The sequence below is a fragment of the Hemibagrus wyckioides genome, linkage group LG06 (assembly GCF_019097595.1).
Source record: "Hemibagrus wyckioides isolate EC202008001 linkage group LG06, SWU_Hwy_1.0, whole genome shotgun sequence".
NCBI classification, from domain to species: domain Eukaryota; kingdom Metazoa; phylum Chordata; class Actinopteri; order Siluriformes; family Bagridae; genus Hemibagrus; species Hemibagrus wyckioides.
Window position 1 is genome coordinate 32128523 of NC_080715.1, and position 19849 is coordinate 32148371.

A 19849-nucleotide genomic window follows, 5' to 3' on the forward strand; every position below is an offset into this window, starting at 1 on the left:
ATTTGCTGGCCACACAAGTGTATGTATTCATTAGCTGCAGCTGTGTAATGTCAAGCGTACAGTCTCCTTGTGTGTCTGGGTACAGATGGAGAAGTTGGCAGAAGCAGATCTCCAGTGGCACTGCCATTGCCCATTTATTCTTTAGAAACCCCATCACTCCTCACTTCAATTAAGAGTTAATAAGTTATGATAATAATTAGCAGTGGCAACACTGTCTAGACGGGGATTACGCCAGTAGTCCATTAAGGCTTGGTGGGTATATGGAACAATGGAAATTGAATTTCCAGATCTAACTTGAACTATTGACTTTTCTGTCCCAACCTGTGAGCAGTGAGTGAGTTACCCCTTCTGACCTCTGGAATGCTGTCTGATATCAAACTATTAACTGATCTGATCTCTATCAGTCCTGTGAAAATAGGCTTATCGTAGGGTAACAATGCACTGAGAAACGGAGATCATCGGCGAACACTGCACGTGATTTATACTACATATGGAGTGATAGGGAGCTTTAATCAAGCATCACTTCCTTCCGAGGTCATCTCTCGGTTCCTTTATCGTGAGCTGGTATATAGGTACATATTGGTTGTAATCCTTTCAACCAAGGGTGTTTAGTCTGCATAATGTCTGCTAATTACTACGCATGGCCACGGTGAGCATTATGACAAATGTAGAAAAATGAGTCATGCGAATGTGAGTGAACGAGTCTGCAGAGAAATAAGGTGTAATGAAGTTCTTCCAGGCTTGTTTATGAAGACACGACGCTTTCTTTGGCCAGTGCGTCAGTGTTTTAAGCATCGATTAGATGAGGTGTTTTCTTCTCCTTAGGTGGCAATCTTCAGACCGCCTCGGGAAAGATTGAGTCATAATAAACCTGTCTCGGTTATGTCATGAACCTGAACGGGGGTCTTAATGCACTGCCAAGGACTGTCAGCATGCATCAGCTCACGCACACCTCCGTCTAATGAATATTTTCCTGTCTCTTTACCTGATTTCAGGCGAGAATACTCTGAAAAAGGATGCTTTTCAAAGCATGTTTGATTTATAGCACTATGAATCTTGAAGGGATTATAATTTGGAATTCTTTAAAATAAAATAAAATTTAATATCCAAAGAATTTTAGCCATAAACGAAATATCGCTTTTTAACTAAATAACCAGTCCTACAGCTCTGATCACGGAAACAGGAAGGGAAAAGGCAAAGCCTGAATCCAGAGATAGACAAAAAAGGAAATATGTTTAATTTTTTTTTTTTTTGGAATAACCACTTAACATAAACCCAGTAGACCCAAATGAAATTATGTCAATTTCCAGCACACCTCTGTGATCCTTTAAAAAAAATATAATAACAATAACAAAACCCCAGAAATGTGGCTGCCATGGAAACAGCTTCAGGGCCCGCTGTGCTCGTCTGAGGCTCTGTCTGGATTTCCGCTCGCCTCCCGGAGGAGCTGCCTGGTGCTCACCAGCCGCAGACCCAGATGAGGAAGAGGAAGCGAGAGCTGGAGTTGAGCCACTGCAGTGCCTAAGAAGGCCAGTCTGGCAGCACAGGCTTTAAGCACAGGAAGGAGAACAGAGGGTACACAGAGGATGAGGGTGCGATTAAACAATGAATTTGTCATGAACCGGCGAATTCCTATCGCACAATGAGTATGCAATTAGCTTTTGGGAAGAGGGTAAATATTGATACAAAGTAATGAGTGTGTTGAATTTTGCATAATCTCACATCCAAAGCCAGTCTTAGCCTTTCACTGAGAGCGTTTTAGGAAGATCACGTTTACTCCGTTCTGCTAGGGTACTTTCTTTTCTAAGTAAGTATTTCATTTCATTTTCATTGCTACCTTGAGGATGTGCTGCTCCATTTCCTGCAGAAATCACGTTCCTTTTGTGAACATCTGGCACCAGCACTGTAATCAGGCAGAAAACTCTAGTGGGTTATGCAGAGGAACATCAGGAAAATGACACTAATCATTATCCTAATTGGCATTACATTATTAAAAGTAATGTACAAGATAGATGATGTCATGCAGATTGATATCACACACACGGGATTGTGGCATTTTTTTATATACCTTGTTTATTCTTCGTCTCCCTTACATGAGAGATTTTGTTGCCTATGCAATGACAGTAAAAGCATCTCATCTTATATTAGACTTACACGAGTGACACTCTTCAACCGTGCTCAGTTTTACGTCTTCGCTTCTGTTCGATTTACAGAGTCATCTCCAGAAGAATGCTAGACGTCATAAGGTATTGGCAAACGTAATTCACTTCCTTTTAGACATTGTCTTCATATTAAGTGTGGTTGGAATTGCATAACCGAGGTTGCAGCAGCCAGACCGCATCCCATATGTGGGGGAAAAAGGGAAAAACCCTCATAGTGTGTCAAGAACATGAGACCTGCCACGTATAAGCTGCTTGGGTGTGGAGACTAATGGCCAGCATGTATTGATTTTCTGTTTTCTACTAAGCCTACACATCGAAGGTCAGGGTTACTCTGTCTCCTGGCTCAGTGATGTGGAAAGAAAACCAAACCAGTTTCAAAAGGTATACCGTACGTATTTGCAGGTATATGTGTAAATATATTAGTGTAACACTTTTATTTTTTCTGGTTCTAGAACAACGTCAAGGTCATATCCTTTGGCACGGTAAGCTCTTGGATTTTCAGTATTCCGGTTTGTGTTGGCTGCCTGGCTTATGAGCTGTAGGAGTTGCTTTTGCAGATAGACACAAGGGACTTAACTATCGCCTGGTATCCAGGCAACCACAACAATAATGATACGCATATGTAAATGCAGGACTTGCGTGGCACACAGTTGGCCTCTTTTTTTTTTTCTCCCCTCCCTCCGAGAAATCAAGTGCACAGTTTCCACCAGCAGAGAGGTTTGCCATAAAAATCTGGCACTGAGAAAACAGCATCAACCGGGCAGTAAGAGGGACTGTCTGTGTGCAGCCGGACATTGTCCAATCCGCATCCGGCTTGCTAACGGTAATCTGTCCACTGTGAGAAAACAGTCTTTCATTTCTCTTAAAATGTCTAACAGTTTCACAGGACAACGTCTCCTAGCAGAGCAGGTCAGATTTAAGCCAGAAACTTATTCACACATGCGATGAGATCATGCTAACAGATGTGCGACAGCGCTCACAAGAGAGCCTTTTCTGTCATCTGTTGCTCCTCTAAATATCGATTCAGAACATCTGACAAAAAAAAATGTCCCTAATTTCTAATGACACAGCTTGGCTTGCTTTTGAGACTGCAGAAAAACAAGGCATTTGTGCCAGGCAGTTATTATCACGTCATCCAGGAAAGTGCAGTGGAACGAGATATGGCTCTTATCAATAGACTTTAACAGGATTTTACTAATTCATTGAAGCGTGTCTTGTGCCTTAAAAATCTCAGCTCTCACAGTGTCTCGTTTGCATTTAATTAGCTCCGCGGTGAAATACATTCCCAACCACATTGCGTGTCATTTATTTATTTTTCTCTCACTTTGGACAAATGTCAGAGGGCATGACCCAAGATAAGGGAGCCAGCAAGTGTGTGTGTGTGTGTGTGCAGCCTGTGCATCAGTGGCCACAGGCCAAATGAAACGGGATTAAATTATCCGTCCAAATTAAAAGAGCATATCTGGGCTGTCCCAACTAACAGCTGTTAGCATTTTTCTTCCACACGGATCGCCTACATTCATTTATTTTATGGCCCATGTTTATTAGGCCGAGCGTGATGAGGATGGAGTGGAGGAGAAGCGGGAGGACGGTTAGTGCCCAGGTGCTAATTGACTTGCTGTGCTATTGTGTTTTGCATGTGTGTGTTCGTACATGGGTTTTGGGAGGGGACAGTAAGGCTACTGTACCAAACAGGAGGGGGTGATGTGGGGTGACACAGGTGCAGAAGCAGGCAGTGTGGAGGGCCATTACACAGCAGGAGAGTCTGAGTGGACTCACTCCATCATACGCTGCTCATTAAAATTTCATAGGAGGCAAGAAAGAGGAGGAGAGTCCAGACAGCGTCGGATACACAGTAGAGTTGCCTCAGAAAGTAAGTTTTTAACAGGGACCGTTCCCGACACGTCCGCCACGCTCGTTTGTCCTTAGGTGTGAAGTGTCTGCGTGGTGTTTCTGAGTTTGTTGTGAGCACCTGTCAGCTCCCGAGCCGTTCACTCTTCGGAGCGTTCTAGTTTAGCGTTACTGACGGCTGCTGAAAAGATTCGGGTGATCGTTCTCAGATGTGTCTCTCCACACAAAAAAAAAATAAAGATGCTGAAATCCCCTTTGTGAGACAGCGGTTGTGATAGAGCGAGTCTTTCATTTAAAAAGCTTTCTTTGATGGAGGGAATTGCAAGCAAGATCAAAAGGAATCGCTCGGGCCACTCCAGCGCTGTACCCAGCTGACGTATGTTGACTTTTCACATAAGTGCCTTTCAATTTATTTGTCCATTAACCATTTTATTGGGACACTTTTTCATGCTTTTGTTGGGTCTTTTGTTAGGAAACTGGCTGTTAGATACGCCACTTCATTGGTTTTATGGCCACTTTTCAATAGGGCAACCAAAAGCACACACACCCTTACCAAAATAAATAGGCACACACACAGTTAGTCAAACACACACACACACACACACACACATGCACAGTAAATCACGAAGTGCTCTCTGCCGCATGGTGTAACTGTATCCTCTAAATGTCAGGATTCCTGGGGCTTGGAACCAGGGGGATGGGCAGATGACAGTGAATGGAGTGTGGAAGCTCAGGTCCCAGGCCGTGTGTGTGTGTGTGTGTGGGACTCCTACTCATCATTATTGTCTGAACAACAGGCCAAAAGTGGCAGCTCCTGCCTCTGAGCCCTACCACCCAGCCAGAAAGGTGAGCAAATTCATGAAATCCTATCTAGGACAGCGTGGGCCTCAGATTACTCTGATGTGCATCCCGTGGTGATGATGCTTTAAATGTCATTGGGACAGATAGGATCTACCTCTGACAGAATGCATGTAGCTGACTAGCTTCCTCCTTCTCTCTCTCTCTCTCTCTCTCTCCCTCATTCTCTGTGCGACCCGAGGGGTGGTCCGTCATGGACATGCAACAGAGATTCAAAACACTTTCTGCAGTTGATGATAAGCGTCTGTCACTTGGCACAATGGCTTTCCCAGGGTTTCTCAGTAATTGTCATGTCGTTACAGAGCTAATGGTGCAGCATCCGCCACAGGCTCCTCAGCCAAAAAAGGAAGAGGAAAAAGTAAAATAAAATGAAATAAAATAAATAAATAAACGTGTGTGTGTGTATACAGTATGTGTATGTGCATATGTATGTCTGATTGTGTGTGTGTGTGTGTGTGTGTGTGTGTGCATATATCACTCCAATTCAAATAAATGGAAGAAGCAAACATGGTGAAAGCCTTCCGTAAACGAATCAAGGACAGAGTCCCAATTTTACAGAAGAGTGGTTCTGGTCGGTGGAACGTACGGGTGATAATAGCTGTAGTGGATAGACAGGAGCCGTGGGTTATTGTTCTAGGCACTGCAGGGGACAGCAAAGACGGCATATCATAGACAGATTTCATCAAGCCGGCTCATTGAAAACGACACCATTTTCATGCAGAATCACAGTGCGAGCTGGATAGCCACTCTCCTCTCCCTCCCACTTCACTCCAGCCTCCATGGTATGAGCAAAAAATTCCCAAAGCGAAAGGTTTTTTTTGTTGTTTTTTTTTTTTTTTTGAATTCTAATGGCAATAAAAATCAAGGGGTAGTTTTTAGTTACCGCTCCATTTTACTCACACAAACACGTACGTGATGCAAGAGTACACACACTTGGGCTTCCCATCAGCAAATTAGCTGAATAAAGAGCCTCTCTTCGCCGGGTCGTTTGAGTGGCTAATTAGTCATCAACGCATGCTGTGGAGGGAGAGAGAGAGAGAGACAGAGAGAGAGAGTGAGAGATCAGTGTTTCATCACGAGGTAGAGCTTCAAACAGCATCTGATGAAAGCCAAATCGCTTTAATTAAAACCTATTTGTATTTAGGGAAAAAATATAGTTTCAGTCCAAGGATACAGGCAGCAAGGGGAGGGGGAGAAGCGTTTTGGTAGATGCAGGCGGAGATGTAAAAGCATTAGTTTTAGATAATGTGCTGACTTTATTACGCACACAGGGAGTGCAGACAGTGAGAGGAACTGACTCGGAGATTGGCCGTAATTTTCTCTTTGTGTCTAGTTTGGACCCGAGCCGTGTTAGCTAATAGCAGTTTGGCGGCTCTCTCTCTCTCTCTCTCTCTCTAGCTGTCTCTTTGTGTGATAACGCCTCTTAGCACCACATCTATTATTGATGGAGCTCAGTGTTGCAGGTGCAGTAAATAAAAGTATAAGGTTCTTACATTCACTTGAGCAGATATCAGGCTCAATTAACACTAACCAACGACTGTGTCTGTGGTAGGAACACTGGCAAGTGAAGTCTAACCAGAGACATTATTTGATCTTTGGTTCATTATTCACACTCAGGACTCCCATAGAGCATTATTACTGCATTCTAGTGTGCTCGGTGTGAGAGATTAGAGACTCGAAACTCACTAATATCAGTGAACGCTATTTTAATTATGAAATTTTAGTACGTTTGAAGACGGCGACCATATTGTTATTGGCTTCAGCTTCCGATTATTCCGAGGCATTGTATGTATACATACGACTACAGGGTTTTTCCTCGCTTGCTTCATCTCTTTCTGGAAGCTATAAGTTTACTGAGTGTTTTCTCCTCTCTATATTGCAGGCTTGGAAAAAAAATCTATGACTGCAAATAAGCTCTGTAATAACACCCGCAACTAAAATAATTCAAGATGTAAAACCTCAGCCTGCCGCTGAAATTCTCACTCCACAACACCTGGATAAAAGAGCGCTTATTCTCAGTTCACATGGATAATTTACACACCTGCCGCGTAGTCTGAAGCTCATACAAGTGTCCCAAAAGCTTCATCTTACACTGCTGTGAATGTTTCACTGTTAAAATAGATGCTGCATATAAAAAGTTTATAATGCAGGTCAGAATCATGAACAATAACTTAAATATTTTGAATATATTCCATCATATTAATAGTTTAGAGTCCTAAATTTTCCATATACCATTTTCAGTATGGATTCTGGATAATATAATCGTGGTGTTGTGATGAAATACAAATGACGCCAGTGTGTCTGTATTGAACTTTCTGCTGTGGTTACTACAAATTGGTTGTGAGTTGGACTCAAGTCAACCAGAGCCTTTTTAACCAGGTTTGATGTTTCATCACAAGCGAGTCCTACAGAGACGTATCAACACTTCAGACACCCAAAGACGTGTAGTATATAGTATAAGCCTTGTGTACTTCAATTAAAATATATTTATGAGTTGCTTTGAAAGCCTCCTCCTCTAAGAAAAGACAACTGCCACGGACAAGGTGATAAGGTTAAGTAGGAAGTAGAAGAGGATGCGTGAGTAGATGCTCTAGATGCATTCCTTTATGTGTTTAAAGTTCAGATAATGGAGCTGCTGCAGATAATTTGTACAGATGACATGAAGAAATGAGCCAGAGGGGTTCTTTTTTTTTAATTCCCTCCATTCCTTTTTTCCCCTCCGACCCCACTGCCAAAGTGCTTTTACTGCGACATGCGGAACGGAACGCTCTAATATCCAAACTAGTCAATGTGACTGGAGAATAATATTGTTAGACCGTTCGAAAAGAAACTGCTGAATAGGCAGTCAGTGAGCCATGGACTTCTTTCTTTCTCTCTCTCTCTTTCACTCTTTGCTCTACTGAAGTATTTCTCACCTTAATGAATCCCTCCTTCACAAAAGAAGGCTAAAGGTTTATTATCACAAGCATGGTGCACGTTTCTAGTGAAACACCAATGAAGTGAGCAGACACTGAGGGAAACCATAACCCGCATGGGTAAATACCTTCCCCTTGTGGTTAGCAAGTAATGAAAATTCCTGGGATGTTTTATTTCTCTCCCAGAGAGACCCAAAGAGGGCAGAGCAGCCCAGCACCTGTGATCCATCTCATCTCGCCAAACAGCTTGTTTCCGTGTTTTTTAACAAGCTCCCGAGTAAACACCAGCAGAAACTGGTTTGCTAGACAGGGTGTTGATGTGCCAGTAAACTTGTCGGTGGTGAATGTTTCTTAAAATGATTTGACTGTGTGCCTGTTAATGGCATATTCCTGTTCAAATGCATTAATTGTGAAGGTTTAATGGCGTCGTAGTAAAATTGAGCTGTTTTTCCCCTGCTTAATGTTGTATTGCTAGACTTTGTGTGGCATCAGGATCCTTTACTTATCTCCTTAAAGAGTTGATTAAACAAGTGATTTATCAGGTAGTACACAGTGATTAGTGTCAAGCTGGAAAGTAACTAGAGTTATCTGCATTTGAGCTCATGTCCTTCTCCCTGTCTCTCGTTTCCACAGACGTGTCTGGAGCTGGAGCGGTATCTACAGACAGAGCCCAAGCGACTGTCCGACCTCTTTGATGAGGATCTGGACTGCCTGCTGACGCCAGGTTTCATGAAGGGGGACAGTGACGAGGACCTGATGGATCCACTGCTTCCCAGCCTGTCAGATCAGCCCAGTCCACCGCCGCTGCTCGTGTCTCTGCCCAAAAACCTTCATACTCCAGCCAGCAGTAAGACTGTTGAGGCAGGAGTGAAAGAGGGCAACGGGGGCGTCCACCCAGCACAGCTGAGCGCCGTCACCTCACTAACGCCACCTTCCTCACCAGAACTGGGCCGGCACCTAGTCAAGCCAACACAGACCCTCACCGCCACACCTGATGGCACACTCACACTCAAGTTGGTCGCAAAGAAGGTGGGGCTAGCCACCGCCAAGTTGGTGGCAACGCAGTCATTGCCTTCACCACCGGCCCGGGGAGCGCAGAGCGATGGAGAAGGAGGTTTGGGATCAGCAGGAATCGGTGACATCCCAGAGAACAAGAAAAGGGTCCATCGCTGCCAGTTCAATGGCTGCAGGAAGGTTTACACAAAGAGTTCCCACTTAAAGGCACACCAGAGGACACACACAGGTGAGATTCCATCAAACCATCAAGGCATGTGATGCTAATAAAGGATTCATTTGGAGGGCCTCTTTTAAAAAAAAAAACTCCATTCTTCTCTTCAAAAGCAAGCGGAATGATGAAAAGTATTATACAGCATAGCTCGGAGCGAGGTCTGTCTCTGCAATCACGGTCAGAATAAGGTAGTCGTCCCCCAACTCACTTTCAGACTGAAATAAGTTCAGCCACACTATTCAAAACCTGTCAGCACACCCAGTAATTGCAGGATGATTGATAGACTGGCTGGGCTAAATTTCCTATCTTGGCTAATTCAGCCACATCCACCTCTGCTTTGCTGCTGGTGCCCTCTCGCTGAACCCTGAGAGGGAGTTGCGCTCCACCATGCCCTTAAGTCCTGCTGCGTTGATGGTCTCGCTGTGGCTAATCTCGCTCCTGAGGCCGGCTGTTGACTCAGCGGGTTTCTGCAAGCAGTAGCAATGCTAATCACTATACTAGCTCACCGGCAGTGTTCCTGACAGGGAACAAAAAACGAGGAACAATGGGAGAAAGTTAAAAATAAATAAGCCCAAAGACAGACTGCTGTATGCCAGCATCCCAGACATGTTTATTACACGCTGGATTTCATGATGTAATTAGTTTAATCCTCTTTTTTCGGTTATTATTTCAATAGATTACTGGGGCAGGGACGTTACAGTTACTGCAGGATTGGAAGATGAAGTCTGCTTGGTGACGGACAGTGTGTGCAAGGGTAATGGTGTGTATTCTTATACGCATTACAGAGGAAGTGTGGCTTGCAGCCTGAACACTGGATCTGAGATGCGACGTAAGATTGATGTGGGGTTGTGATCAATACCTCCTGCTCCAAGAGACACCAGTAAAAACGCACACCCTGTAATTGTGGAAATTTGATCCTCAGAGATCATTGTAGCTGTTGACTGAAGAAATGTAATTAACTGTGGCATTACTACTCGGGCCACCGACAGTGGGGCAGTAGGGGGTAGTTGATTAGAAGACAGCAAGTTGCTAGGAAACACTATCACATACAGAAGAAAGGCTGGCTGTTGGCAGCTCTGGACACCAGGTGAAGAATTCGGTATGCCAGTTCAGTCAGAGCTTCTCCAGCCTAGGGTCCAGCTTTAGCCCACTGCCTACCCCACACCACTCTGTACATTTGGGTTGCCAGGCAACTACATCCCACTCAACGAAAGCGAACAGTAATTGGCTGGTGCCGCGGAGTGTCCCTCCATTGCATGCTGCAACTGCACAGCTCTCCCTCACTCTAACTTTACACACTCACTCTCACTTTCTCTTTCTCTCTCTCTCTCTCTCTCTCTCTCTCTCTCTCTGACCGGTTGCTAAGCGACTCCATCATGCATCTGTGCCTTCCCAAGTTATAATTGGCTGGTGTTGCGGTTGCCGTGGTTGCAGGTCCAAGCCTGCCTTGCTGCTGTCTGACAGAGAGAGAAGAAGAGGGGGAGAAGAGTGGGGGCTGTGACAGAAGGAGGGAGATGGTGCATGTTTTTGTGTGTGTGTGTGTGTGTGTGTAGATGGGGGGGTAGGGTGTAGGGGTCTCTGGCCAATTACCCAGAGTGCAGTGTGAAACGTTTGGTGTCTCGCACCTGCGGCCCCACCACTTTGCAAATCTCATCGTAAGGGAGGGCTCCTCTCTGGTTCCGTCCATCTGCGTAGATGCAGCAGTACACATTGGGGATATTATTCACCACTGATTTTATAAACCAGGAGAGCTCAAGGACAGGCAAATCCAATAAAAAGAAAAGAATGGCACAAGCATTTGGACTGCTATGTGTCTCAAACTGACCAGAGGAGAGACACCGCAGTCTGTTCAGCATTGTACAAGGCGCCAAGGAAGTTTAGTGGAAATAATTTCAAATATGGTCGTCTCCATTTGTTGCCTCTAATCCTCAACAAAAGCTAAGGATGGGGGGGAAGGGAAGAGGAAACGGTTGCAGGAGTTACATCACGCAGCTTGCGTTCGTCGCCTGTGCTGTGTCATCCTTTACGTTATATTGCCTCATCACTGACTTCCACATGGCTAGCAAATCCTGGATATTCCCAGATCATTAAAAAAAAAACCTCTCCGTTTTGTCTCGGCTTGCAACCGGATTTGCGTGCCTAGACCCTCCTCACATTTTGCCATGCCGTCAAGCGAACATTAAGCAAGAATATGCTTGATTTCGTTCACGTTTTACAGAGGAGCGGAAAAATAAGTCGTCTAATTAGTAATTCCTTCCTGACAGATACTTGGTCATTCTCCATCTGCATTAGATGGCACTAGCCAATGTCCTTAGGCACGATTTCTACAGCGAGCAGCGCTGCTTTTACCGTACTGTCATTTGCAATCTGGTAAGCTGCACTTTGTAATGGAGCGAACCTAAATTTCACTTCAAACGACTCTTCAGTCTAGTTAGGAAAGATTGGCGGACACGAGGAAGAGCAGTAACGCTGGCAGCTGGCTGACTGTGAGTACGATATTACTCCCCATTAAGCATCATTAAGACCCCAATTATCCTTACCACCCCTGGATCTGAATCAGCAGCACTGACACCCCTCCATTTCCTCCTCCAAGCAAGGCGGCCTAGGGCCAGAGCCCCGTCTGCTCACCACAAACGGCTAGCTCCGGGCCGGGGTAGAACCGTGACCACAGCCGACACCCCTCCCATCTCTCGAAGGCTGATAGATAAAAAACTACAGCATGTTGAACAATGGGGCTCGCCTCCCCCCATCTGCTTAACTTCATCTGAAATTCAGATCTCTCATCAGGGGGTGGAGAACAGTTAATGGAAGTGGTTTCATGTTTTGGAAACGTGACTCTGGATTATAAATTAATGTTGTCACAGTGAATGAGTTAATTTGCACAGTGCTTTTTTTCATGGAATTTTGCAAAAAAAAAAGGGGGGGAGGGGAATTGCCTCTGATTTGGCTCATTGAGTGTTCCAGACATTTGGGCTGCAGTAAGAAATGTAAATAGTTTGCACTGAGAGAATGGAGGAGAAGAGAAGGATGAATGAAATTACTGTTTAATATAAAAAATAATTTTTATCTCCTGATTTAATGCAGTGGATCTGTCCCACATGGGCACAATTGTGTGTGTGTGTGTGTGGACTCATGGCTTGCTAATTTGGAGTGTGTCACGTGTCTGCAGGTGAGAAGCCGTACAAATGCTCCTGGGAAGGCTGTGAGTGGCGCTTTGCCCGCAGCGACGAGCTGACTCGGCACTACCGCAAGCACACCGGCGCCAAGCCCTTCAAGTGTAACCACTGCGACAGGTAAGACACACGCTATCACATACACACTCAGTTCACAAGACTTTTTCCTTTGGCATCCGAGCACTCTCTCCGAGATCTCTCTCCGTCTATCAAACTTGCTCTCTCGCAATCCCCTCGTGCTCACAAAAAAAATTCCTTTCAGCTGGGAATCAGCAACACTAAACTGTCTTGCTTAGAAGTGTTGCCCTCCCTCACTCCACATACCCCCCTCTTCCTCTCTCTGTCTCTCTCTCTCTCTCTCTTTCTCTTTCTGAAATTCTCTCTGAACCGCAGTAGCATTCGCAGTGTGCTGGGATAGATCGTTTGGCAGTTAGTGTAAGACTCCCGTTCCCTCATGAGTAGTTCATTCACAGTCCGGTCCTGTGATACTCATTACCAAATTACTGCTGTCTCTCTCTCTCTTTCCCCATCTGCCCCCTTTCCTTCTCCCCGCTGGTGCAGCATGTATCGACTCAAGAGAATAGAGGGAAAAATAAGGGGGCGTGTTTCAATACACGAGTTATATAACAGCAATAAAAAGAACTTGGCGTGGTGCAGGAGAACTAGCACGCAGAACATTCCGATGGTTTTAGGAAGATGGACCAGGGCATGCTCGACAACACGGGTTTATACAACTCATGAAAGAAAATGGAACATTAAATTCTGCTTTATCAGTCCGGTACTTCTTGTGTTGTTTTTTTTTTTTGAGAGAGAGAGAGAGAGAGAGAGGATGAGCTGTATATGCTATAGTTGGTGAGACAGCAGCTGAATCACTTCAGGACTGCTTTTTTTTTCAGTAAGCTTTTCACAGCATAATCATGCGACAGACGAGCACCTACACACAAATAGTTCATACAGACACACACGCGCTAACACAGTACATCAAACATTGTCATTACATCCCACAGTCCTGTCAGAAATGAAAGCACTCTTTGTCTGCATGTGATGTGACAGTGATGGGTTGGGGGGGAACTGATTGAGCGTGTGTGGACGTGTGTGTGTGTGTGCGTGTGTGTGTGAGAGAGAGAGTGACAAAGGGAGTGTGTGTTTCCAAAAGGAAGAGGAGCGCAAGCAAGATTTCCATGCACACAGGGGTAGCTTTGAGTGATAGCCTGTCAATTGACAATAGTAGGATGCTGTCATTCGGGCCGGCCGCCCGACGCAAATTACACGGCGTGGCTGCGCGTGCACACCGAGCCTGCTCCAGGTGGAGGCACAATTATACACGGCTCCCCCAGCCTGCTGCCAGCGTACCACCGGGGCCTCGTCTCAGGCTTTCCGAAGCCATCCATCCATCCAGATCTGCTCACTCTGCTCCATAAACAAACCTCTACTGTCTTCTGAAAGAAACCATCGCCATAGAGTCGTCTTTAAACACCGTCCTAATTATGGCTAGGTTTTGAGATGAAATAGCGAAGTCTTCGAGACGGAATTCACTAATAAACTCACAACAGTATTGACTGTTGGAAAAAAAAGCATGAAAGGGCCCTTTGGCACATGGATGCAGAATGCAGCACTGTAATTGACTCGCTCTGATGCCAAGCTTTTGACAACAGCTGCTTCGGAGCTGGGAATGGAAGTTAAGACTGAGTCCGCCTCCTTCGCCTCTGTCGACCCCTGGGGAGCTTTTTAAATTGGGCCCTCTGGTTCATGTTTCTTTGAATTGGACTTAGTAGTTAACCCATGAGGAACCTTCGCTGCAGATCCGGCGCTTCCACTTGGAGTGGATGATACTTTGCTAGAGGACACGTCCACAGACGTGATACAAGGAAGCAGTTTGTCCGTTTTGGCTGCCATGACTGACATGGAGATGGAGGTTGACTTTAAACCTTTACCAGTACACTGGTCTTCTATTCAGCCGGCAGAATGGAAATGGACTAATGGGATATTTTCAATCTGATTGACTTTCTGGCCGCGAGTCTGAAAATGATTCAGGATGCTATTGGCTTTCAGTGTGATGTTTTTAATCTCTGTTGGATAACCTTACAATTTGTAACAAAAACAGAAGTGAAGTTACAGATGGAGTGATAGAGATACTGGTAGTATGTATTGTGTACTGGTCTGATATCATCATGCTCACTCACTTGTACTGAGCATGTGACATAATGACAGATGACTGAAATGAGATTAATGATGGCAATCAACACAAAGCAGACTGCTGTGTCAGAGGAGCAACTAAACACCTTCCTACTACCTTAGAAGACGTACCCAGAAAAATACCAGTTCCAGTTTATTCTTCTTGATGACCAGCCAGTGGGATCAACAACGAGGGATTCTGACCCGGTGAAAATGGCGAGTCTACAAAACAAAACCTGCTCTCCACTGCACCCCTGCACAATCCAGGGTAACTAATACACTTGTGAAGAAGAAGCGTAGTAGTACAAGTGCATGAACATGGACACATGTGCTTGTTCTTTTAGACTGAGGAAACTTAAACAGATGAATAAAATGATCTGTGATATTCGCCATGGATTAACACTAACTAGGGTCGTCATATCGATAATGCAGTATGATAACGTGTCTGCGTTCTGGGGTCTGAAAAACGGTTATCGATGCATCCCTGATAAGATCAGCTTTAAGTTAGAAGTTAATTTCTCCTAAATAGAATCCTCTCACGTGCTTTATTGTGTGAAAAGTGAAGGGTAGACAAACAGCTGCTTCTCTCTGTCCTCTCCATGAGCCATTCTGTTCTGCCTCCTTCAGGGACTTTATGCTTGTGTGTGTGTGTGTGTGTGTCAAGATGATCCCACATTACCATCACAATGGACAGTGGAAAGTTTAACAGCTAATACAGTCAGCTAACACACACACATACTGTTACTGTGTCTCACACACACACACACACTCACACACACACACAGACGCACACACATGGCTCATCATTAATCCTGCCTAATCAAGTCCAGCCCTCCTGTTGGGTGTGGAGTGGGACTGAGCGAGGGTGAGGAGAGGGGGGTTATGGGTGTGCCAGCTGGTGTGGCGGCCAGTGTCACAGGGCCATCTGTCCAGCAGCCTTTACACACACACACACACACACACCTCTGCTCAGTCAACCTTTGATTTCTGATTGCAGAGGTACGATATGGAAAGAAAGCCCAGTGTTTGTTGTTATTCAGAAGAGCTCCTGTTAGGGAGACAGATGCAGATGATGTGACGGCTGCATCACTTCAACCACAAAGGGCTAGTGCTGCTCCATCCGAAAGCTCACGGGTATCACGGGCATCGTCTCATTTGCATAAAGCAGATCGTTCTCCTTCTGCTCCTAGATTTCCTTTCTTTCTTTCCTTCTTTTTTTCTTTAGCAACGTTAGCATTTCTTTCAGCGAATATTTCTATAAACCCATCGTAATCGTCCACCTGTAATGTCTATTCCCCGCCTCTCTTCCTCTGCCCGTGCTGCAGAAGCTCACCGTGGCTCACTACTAATTAATAATGCATACAGCCGACGGCAAATTCCAATTTTAATTCTTCATTTCAATCCCACACACGTTTCGCTGCTTTACCGATTGTGATTCATCACCGCATGCTAACGTTCTTTGCTAATCCTTGTAGTTTAATGTATGTAAAATACAGTTATGGCATCTCCGCTGCAGACATTCTTCCTCTGTAGTATTTATTACCAATCAGCTTAATCAAGTATGACCAAAAAAAAAAAGCCCATGGCTCAGTCCAGACCCAACCATCATGATTCGAGCGCTATAGAACTAATGCGACAGTGCAATTTATAGACAAGTTTCACCATCGGTGTGGAAATCAATCCCTCTCCACAAACAAAAAACAAAATAAACAATACAAAACCTCCAGCTAGTCTTGGTTTTCTCCTACTTTCCAAAAATATATGTTATTCAATTTCTTTAACAAAGACCAGCGGAGTCGCAGCATGTATCAGTAAGCTGGCAAGCTTTCGACTTGAGACGATCTGTCATTAACTTGGGGAGAAGAAGCTAGCGCTTAAATATTCATTTTTTTCCCCCTGAAAGCCAAATGTTGTTTTCTTTCTGCTCCGAAAGACTCCATCTGCAAAGCCTGGGCTGACTGTCATATGGGCCCCAATCACTGTGAGACCTCAGCTCCATTCATCAAATGCTGTTCTGCTAGGCTAGTGTCTCATGATTAACTAACATTGTTTCATTCTCTCTCTCTCTCTCTCTCTCTCTGCCTCTCTCTGTCCTCTCTGTCTCACTATTTCTCTCTCTCTCTCTCTCTCTCTCTCTCTCTGCAGGTGTTTCTCTAGGTCTGACCATTTGGCTCTGCACATGAAGAGGCACATTTGAGGAGAGAAGGGAAACGAAAGTGAAGGAGAGGGAGAGAAAGAGAGAGAGAGAGAGAGAGAGAGAGAAAAAGAAAGAGAGAGAGAGAAGGGGGAGAGGGAAAGAACGTCTAAGGTGAAGTGCCCCGTCCAGAGATGAAGACTCCTGTGGAGACCTCAAAAACCAAGCCTGAAGGAAACGGAGGCTAATACAAAGAACACACGAGGCAACGAGATCATGAGAGCAGAGCTTGCTGGATTCTTCACTTCTTGACAGTTTTCAAAATATATATATATATAAATATATATAAAATCATGCCATTTTCTCATTTTTTTGATCAGTTCCATAGCTCAAGCTCCTAGCTTGGGAATCAGACACTGCCAAACGATAGCTGTTTTTTCCCGCACTATTACTCTTCTTTGTACAGTAAATCATAAGGATGGGACAGAAGACTTGTGAACACTGCATTGCTCACAAAACACATCACATTTAATCAGAAGACAACATTTCAGCTCGAGAAATGTGCTTGTGCTCTCAGTTACACAGACAACACCTTCTGGGAAAAAAAGAGGGAAAAAAATGACTTCCTTCTTCTTCTTCTTCTACTTCTTCTTCTTCCATCTGCACCAAGGACTCATAATAAAAGCGAACTGCAGTTCACGCCATGTACAGCAAGCTGCCACTTTGGAGGACGACGTTGCCAAACATTCTGGACAGTGACCAATGGAGCTGGTGGCCAAAAGCAAGTCCCTGGAAGGAGCCCCTGCGCTGACCTCCTCTGCTCTTCGCTTCAGAGCGTGCTCCTCTCTTCACGCCTGTCACCTCGCAGGCATCTGAAACAATGCGCAGCGACACTTTCTTGCCTTTTTTTTTTTTTTTTAAAGACAGTGTTACAAAACAAGATTGTTTCTGAACTGAACTGAGATGTCTTAAAACTCAAAAAATAAAAAAAAAGAACTTTTGTTTTTACGTACATGAGCGTGAATGTGCACATACGGGCACAGGGCTGGGGGGGCGGGGTTGTTCGGGAGGGGAGGGGGGGCTGATGGGGCACGTTGACGACATGAGAAGTTTGGTTCAGTGGTGCCTATCTTAGCACTGACAGCAAGGAGTTTGAAGAACGCAAGGAAGACTATAGGAAGCCTTGAAAGGATCTGGGCCGCCGGCTCATAACGCGAAGGTTTTCATTTCACTCCGTTCCGATTTGATGCAGACTGTCGCGCAAACCTGGCGTTAGCATGGACACTTGTGCCATGCTTGTTAACACTGGAATTGTTCTCTGGCTTCGTGTTCAGACTGGATCCCATATTAGAGCTTAAAACTCTGCGTAGAGGAGAACAGGCTCATGGGAAGCCTGGCTGCAGCTCCTGAGAGGACGGAGGAAAGCAGGCAGGTCACGTGACTCTCGGACTAGAGGCGCCTGCTGGCATCAGGATCCAAAAAAAAAACCCACAAAAAAATAACATGAAAAGGAACCCAGTGGCATCACGCCAGACGAACTTTGCCTGCCTGTTTCGTATCCATTGTCTGCACTGACTTTTTTCAACGTTCTCTGTGATTTTTTTCATACAGACAAAAACGGAAAAAAAAACAAAAAAAAAACTATAATGAGGAAAAAAAAACACACACAAAAAAAAATTTAATCTTTCTCACATAGACACGCGCACGCAACAAAAACACACAGAATGGTTTTTTTAGCTCGTGGCTCTTTTTCCAGAGATAAAGCTGAAAATAATCAAGGGAAAAATAATTATCATGTTAATGAATGAATTAGAAACAAAACACTGCATGGCAGCCTCTCTCTCAAACATACACACTTACGCACACAGATCGCTTCCCGGATTTTTTTATTTATTTATTTTTTTTTTTACTCTCCTTTATTTTTTTTGTTCTATTCCAATATCTTCAAAGTAGGGTTTTTATCCATTGTTGTTTTGGAGTAGGATTTCTTTCCGCCTGAAGTCAAGCTTTGAAGTCAGATGATGAGAGCTCATTCACATGTTCTAGCTATTATGCTGAACCAGGCCTAGGATGAGCTCTAGCATAACAATCAGCTTGGAAAATAATTGTGAATGAGGTTAGAATCATTGTTCGCAAAGGTTGCAGAGTCTAGCAGGATGACGGGATGTTGGCCCGTTGAACCCTCTGCTTGCTTAAGACGGCGAGGGCGAAGGCCGAGAATCAAGTAACATTTAGCTGTAATGTTAAGGTCATCGGCTTTAAGGGGGACATCACAACCAGACGGATACCAAAAAAAAAAAAAAAAACACAGCACGTCTGTTAAACATTCTCTGCTCTCGAAACGAGGCCTTGCTCCATCTTCACTGATACATACGAAAATAAACACACCCACTACTATTGGACCGGTCAGCTCAGTCCTGTATACTGCTTCCGCTTGAATTAAAAATGTTTTATTTTTCCATGCTCAAGGTTCTTGGTTTGACTTCATGGCTTTGAGATGCCAAAATCATTGGAGGATCATGACCTCTCTAACACTTTACGTACAATCATTTCGGGGTGACGCTCTTGCGTCACTTTCATCTAGACGCGGCATCTATACAGCGATGCAAGCAAAGCAGGACACATTCCACCACCAACACCGGTGTAGAGTCGTAGTAGCGTCGCGAGTTACACTAGCCAGTGTGCGTCAGTGCATCCGCCAGAAAACAATGGGATCAAATTCAGATCATTCTGATACACCTCGAAAAGATACCACCAACCCTCAGTGTTTCAGTGTAGTCATAGCAACCAGCACGATTTCACCCAGCGTATAAGATGCTCACGTGACTCAGTCCCAAGTTTCCTGTTACGTTACGCTACGTGAATCTGGAAACGGCACGTGCTTTCTGTCCGACGAATAGCAAAAGGAGCCTGAAAAGAAAAATGTGACACATTTCCATTATTCCAACCTGTAAATTGCCATTGTAAATGCAAGACTACAAGTGAAGAACTATTTTTTTGCGTAGAAATATTATAACGTTCCAGAACCTACCAAATGATTATGAAAAATAAAAAAAAAGGCCCGTCCATTACAAATAGCAATCAGCATGCTCTAGACATCGCCTGCGCTCTTTGAGTTTTGATCACACCGTTTTCCTCTTCCGCCCCGCCCCCTCTTCCTCTTCCTCTCTGCGCACTCCAGACGACAGCAGTGATCAATGCACAATCAACTACAGCAGGAACATCAAATGCACACTTTGCCCAAAGATTTATGCGTCTGCAAGCAAACTGCAGAGTGTTAAAGAAAAATAATAATAAGAGAAAGAGAGCGAACAAGGATTTTTATTGTTTTTACCCCTCATTATTACCACTTA

General features: G+C 44.6%; 1 protein-coding gene across 1 annotated transcript in view; it reads left to right on the forward strand.

The window, feature by feature from the left end:
* The window catches only part of klf7b (Kruppel like factor 7b), a 31535-nt gene extending 14557 nt beyond the window's left edge, over positions 1–16978 (forward strand). Inside the window, exons 2-4 of the mRNA XM_058392196.1 lie at positions 8420–9029; positions 12184–12307; positions 16508–16978. Coding sequence (XP_058248179.1) covers positions 8420–9029; positions 12184–12307; positions 16508–16559 — 786 coding nt within the window. The 3' untranslated portion in view covers positions 16560–16978. The remainder of the gene's footprint in view (positions 1–8419; positions 9030–12183; positions 12308–16507) is intronic.
* Positions 16979–19849: the final 2871 nt, after the last annotated feature.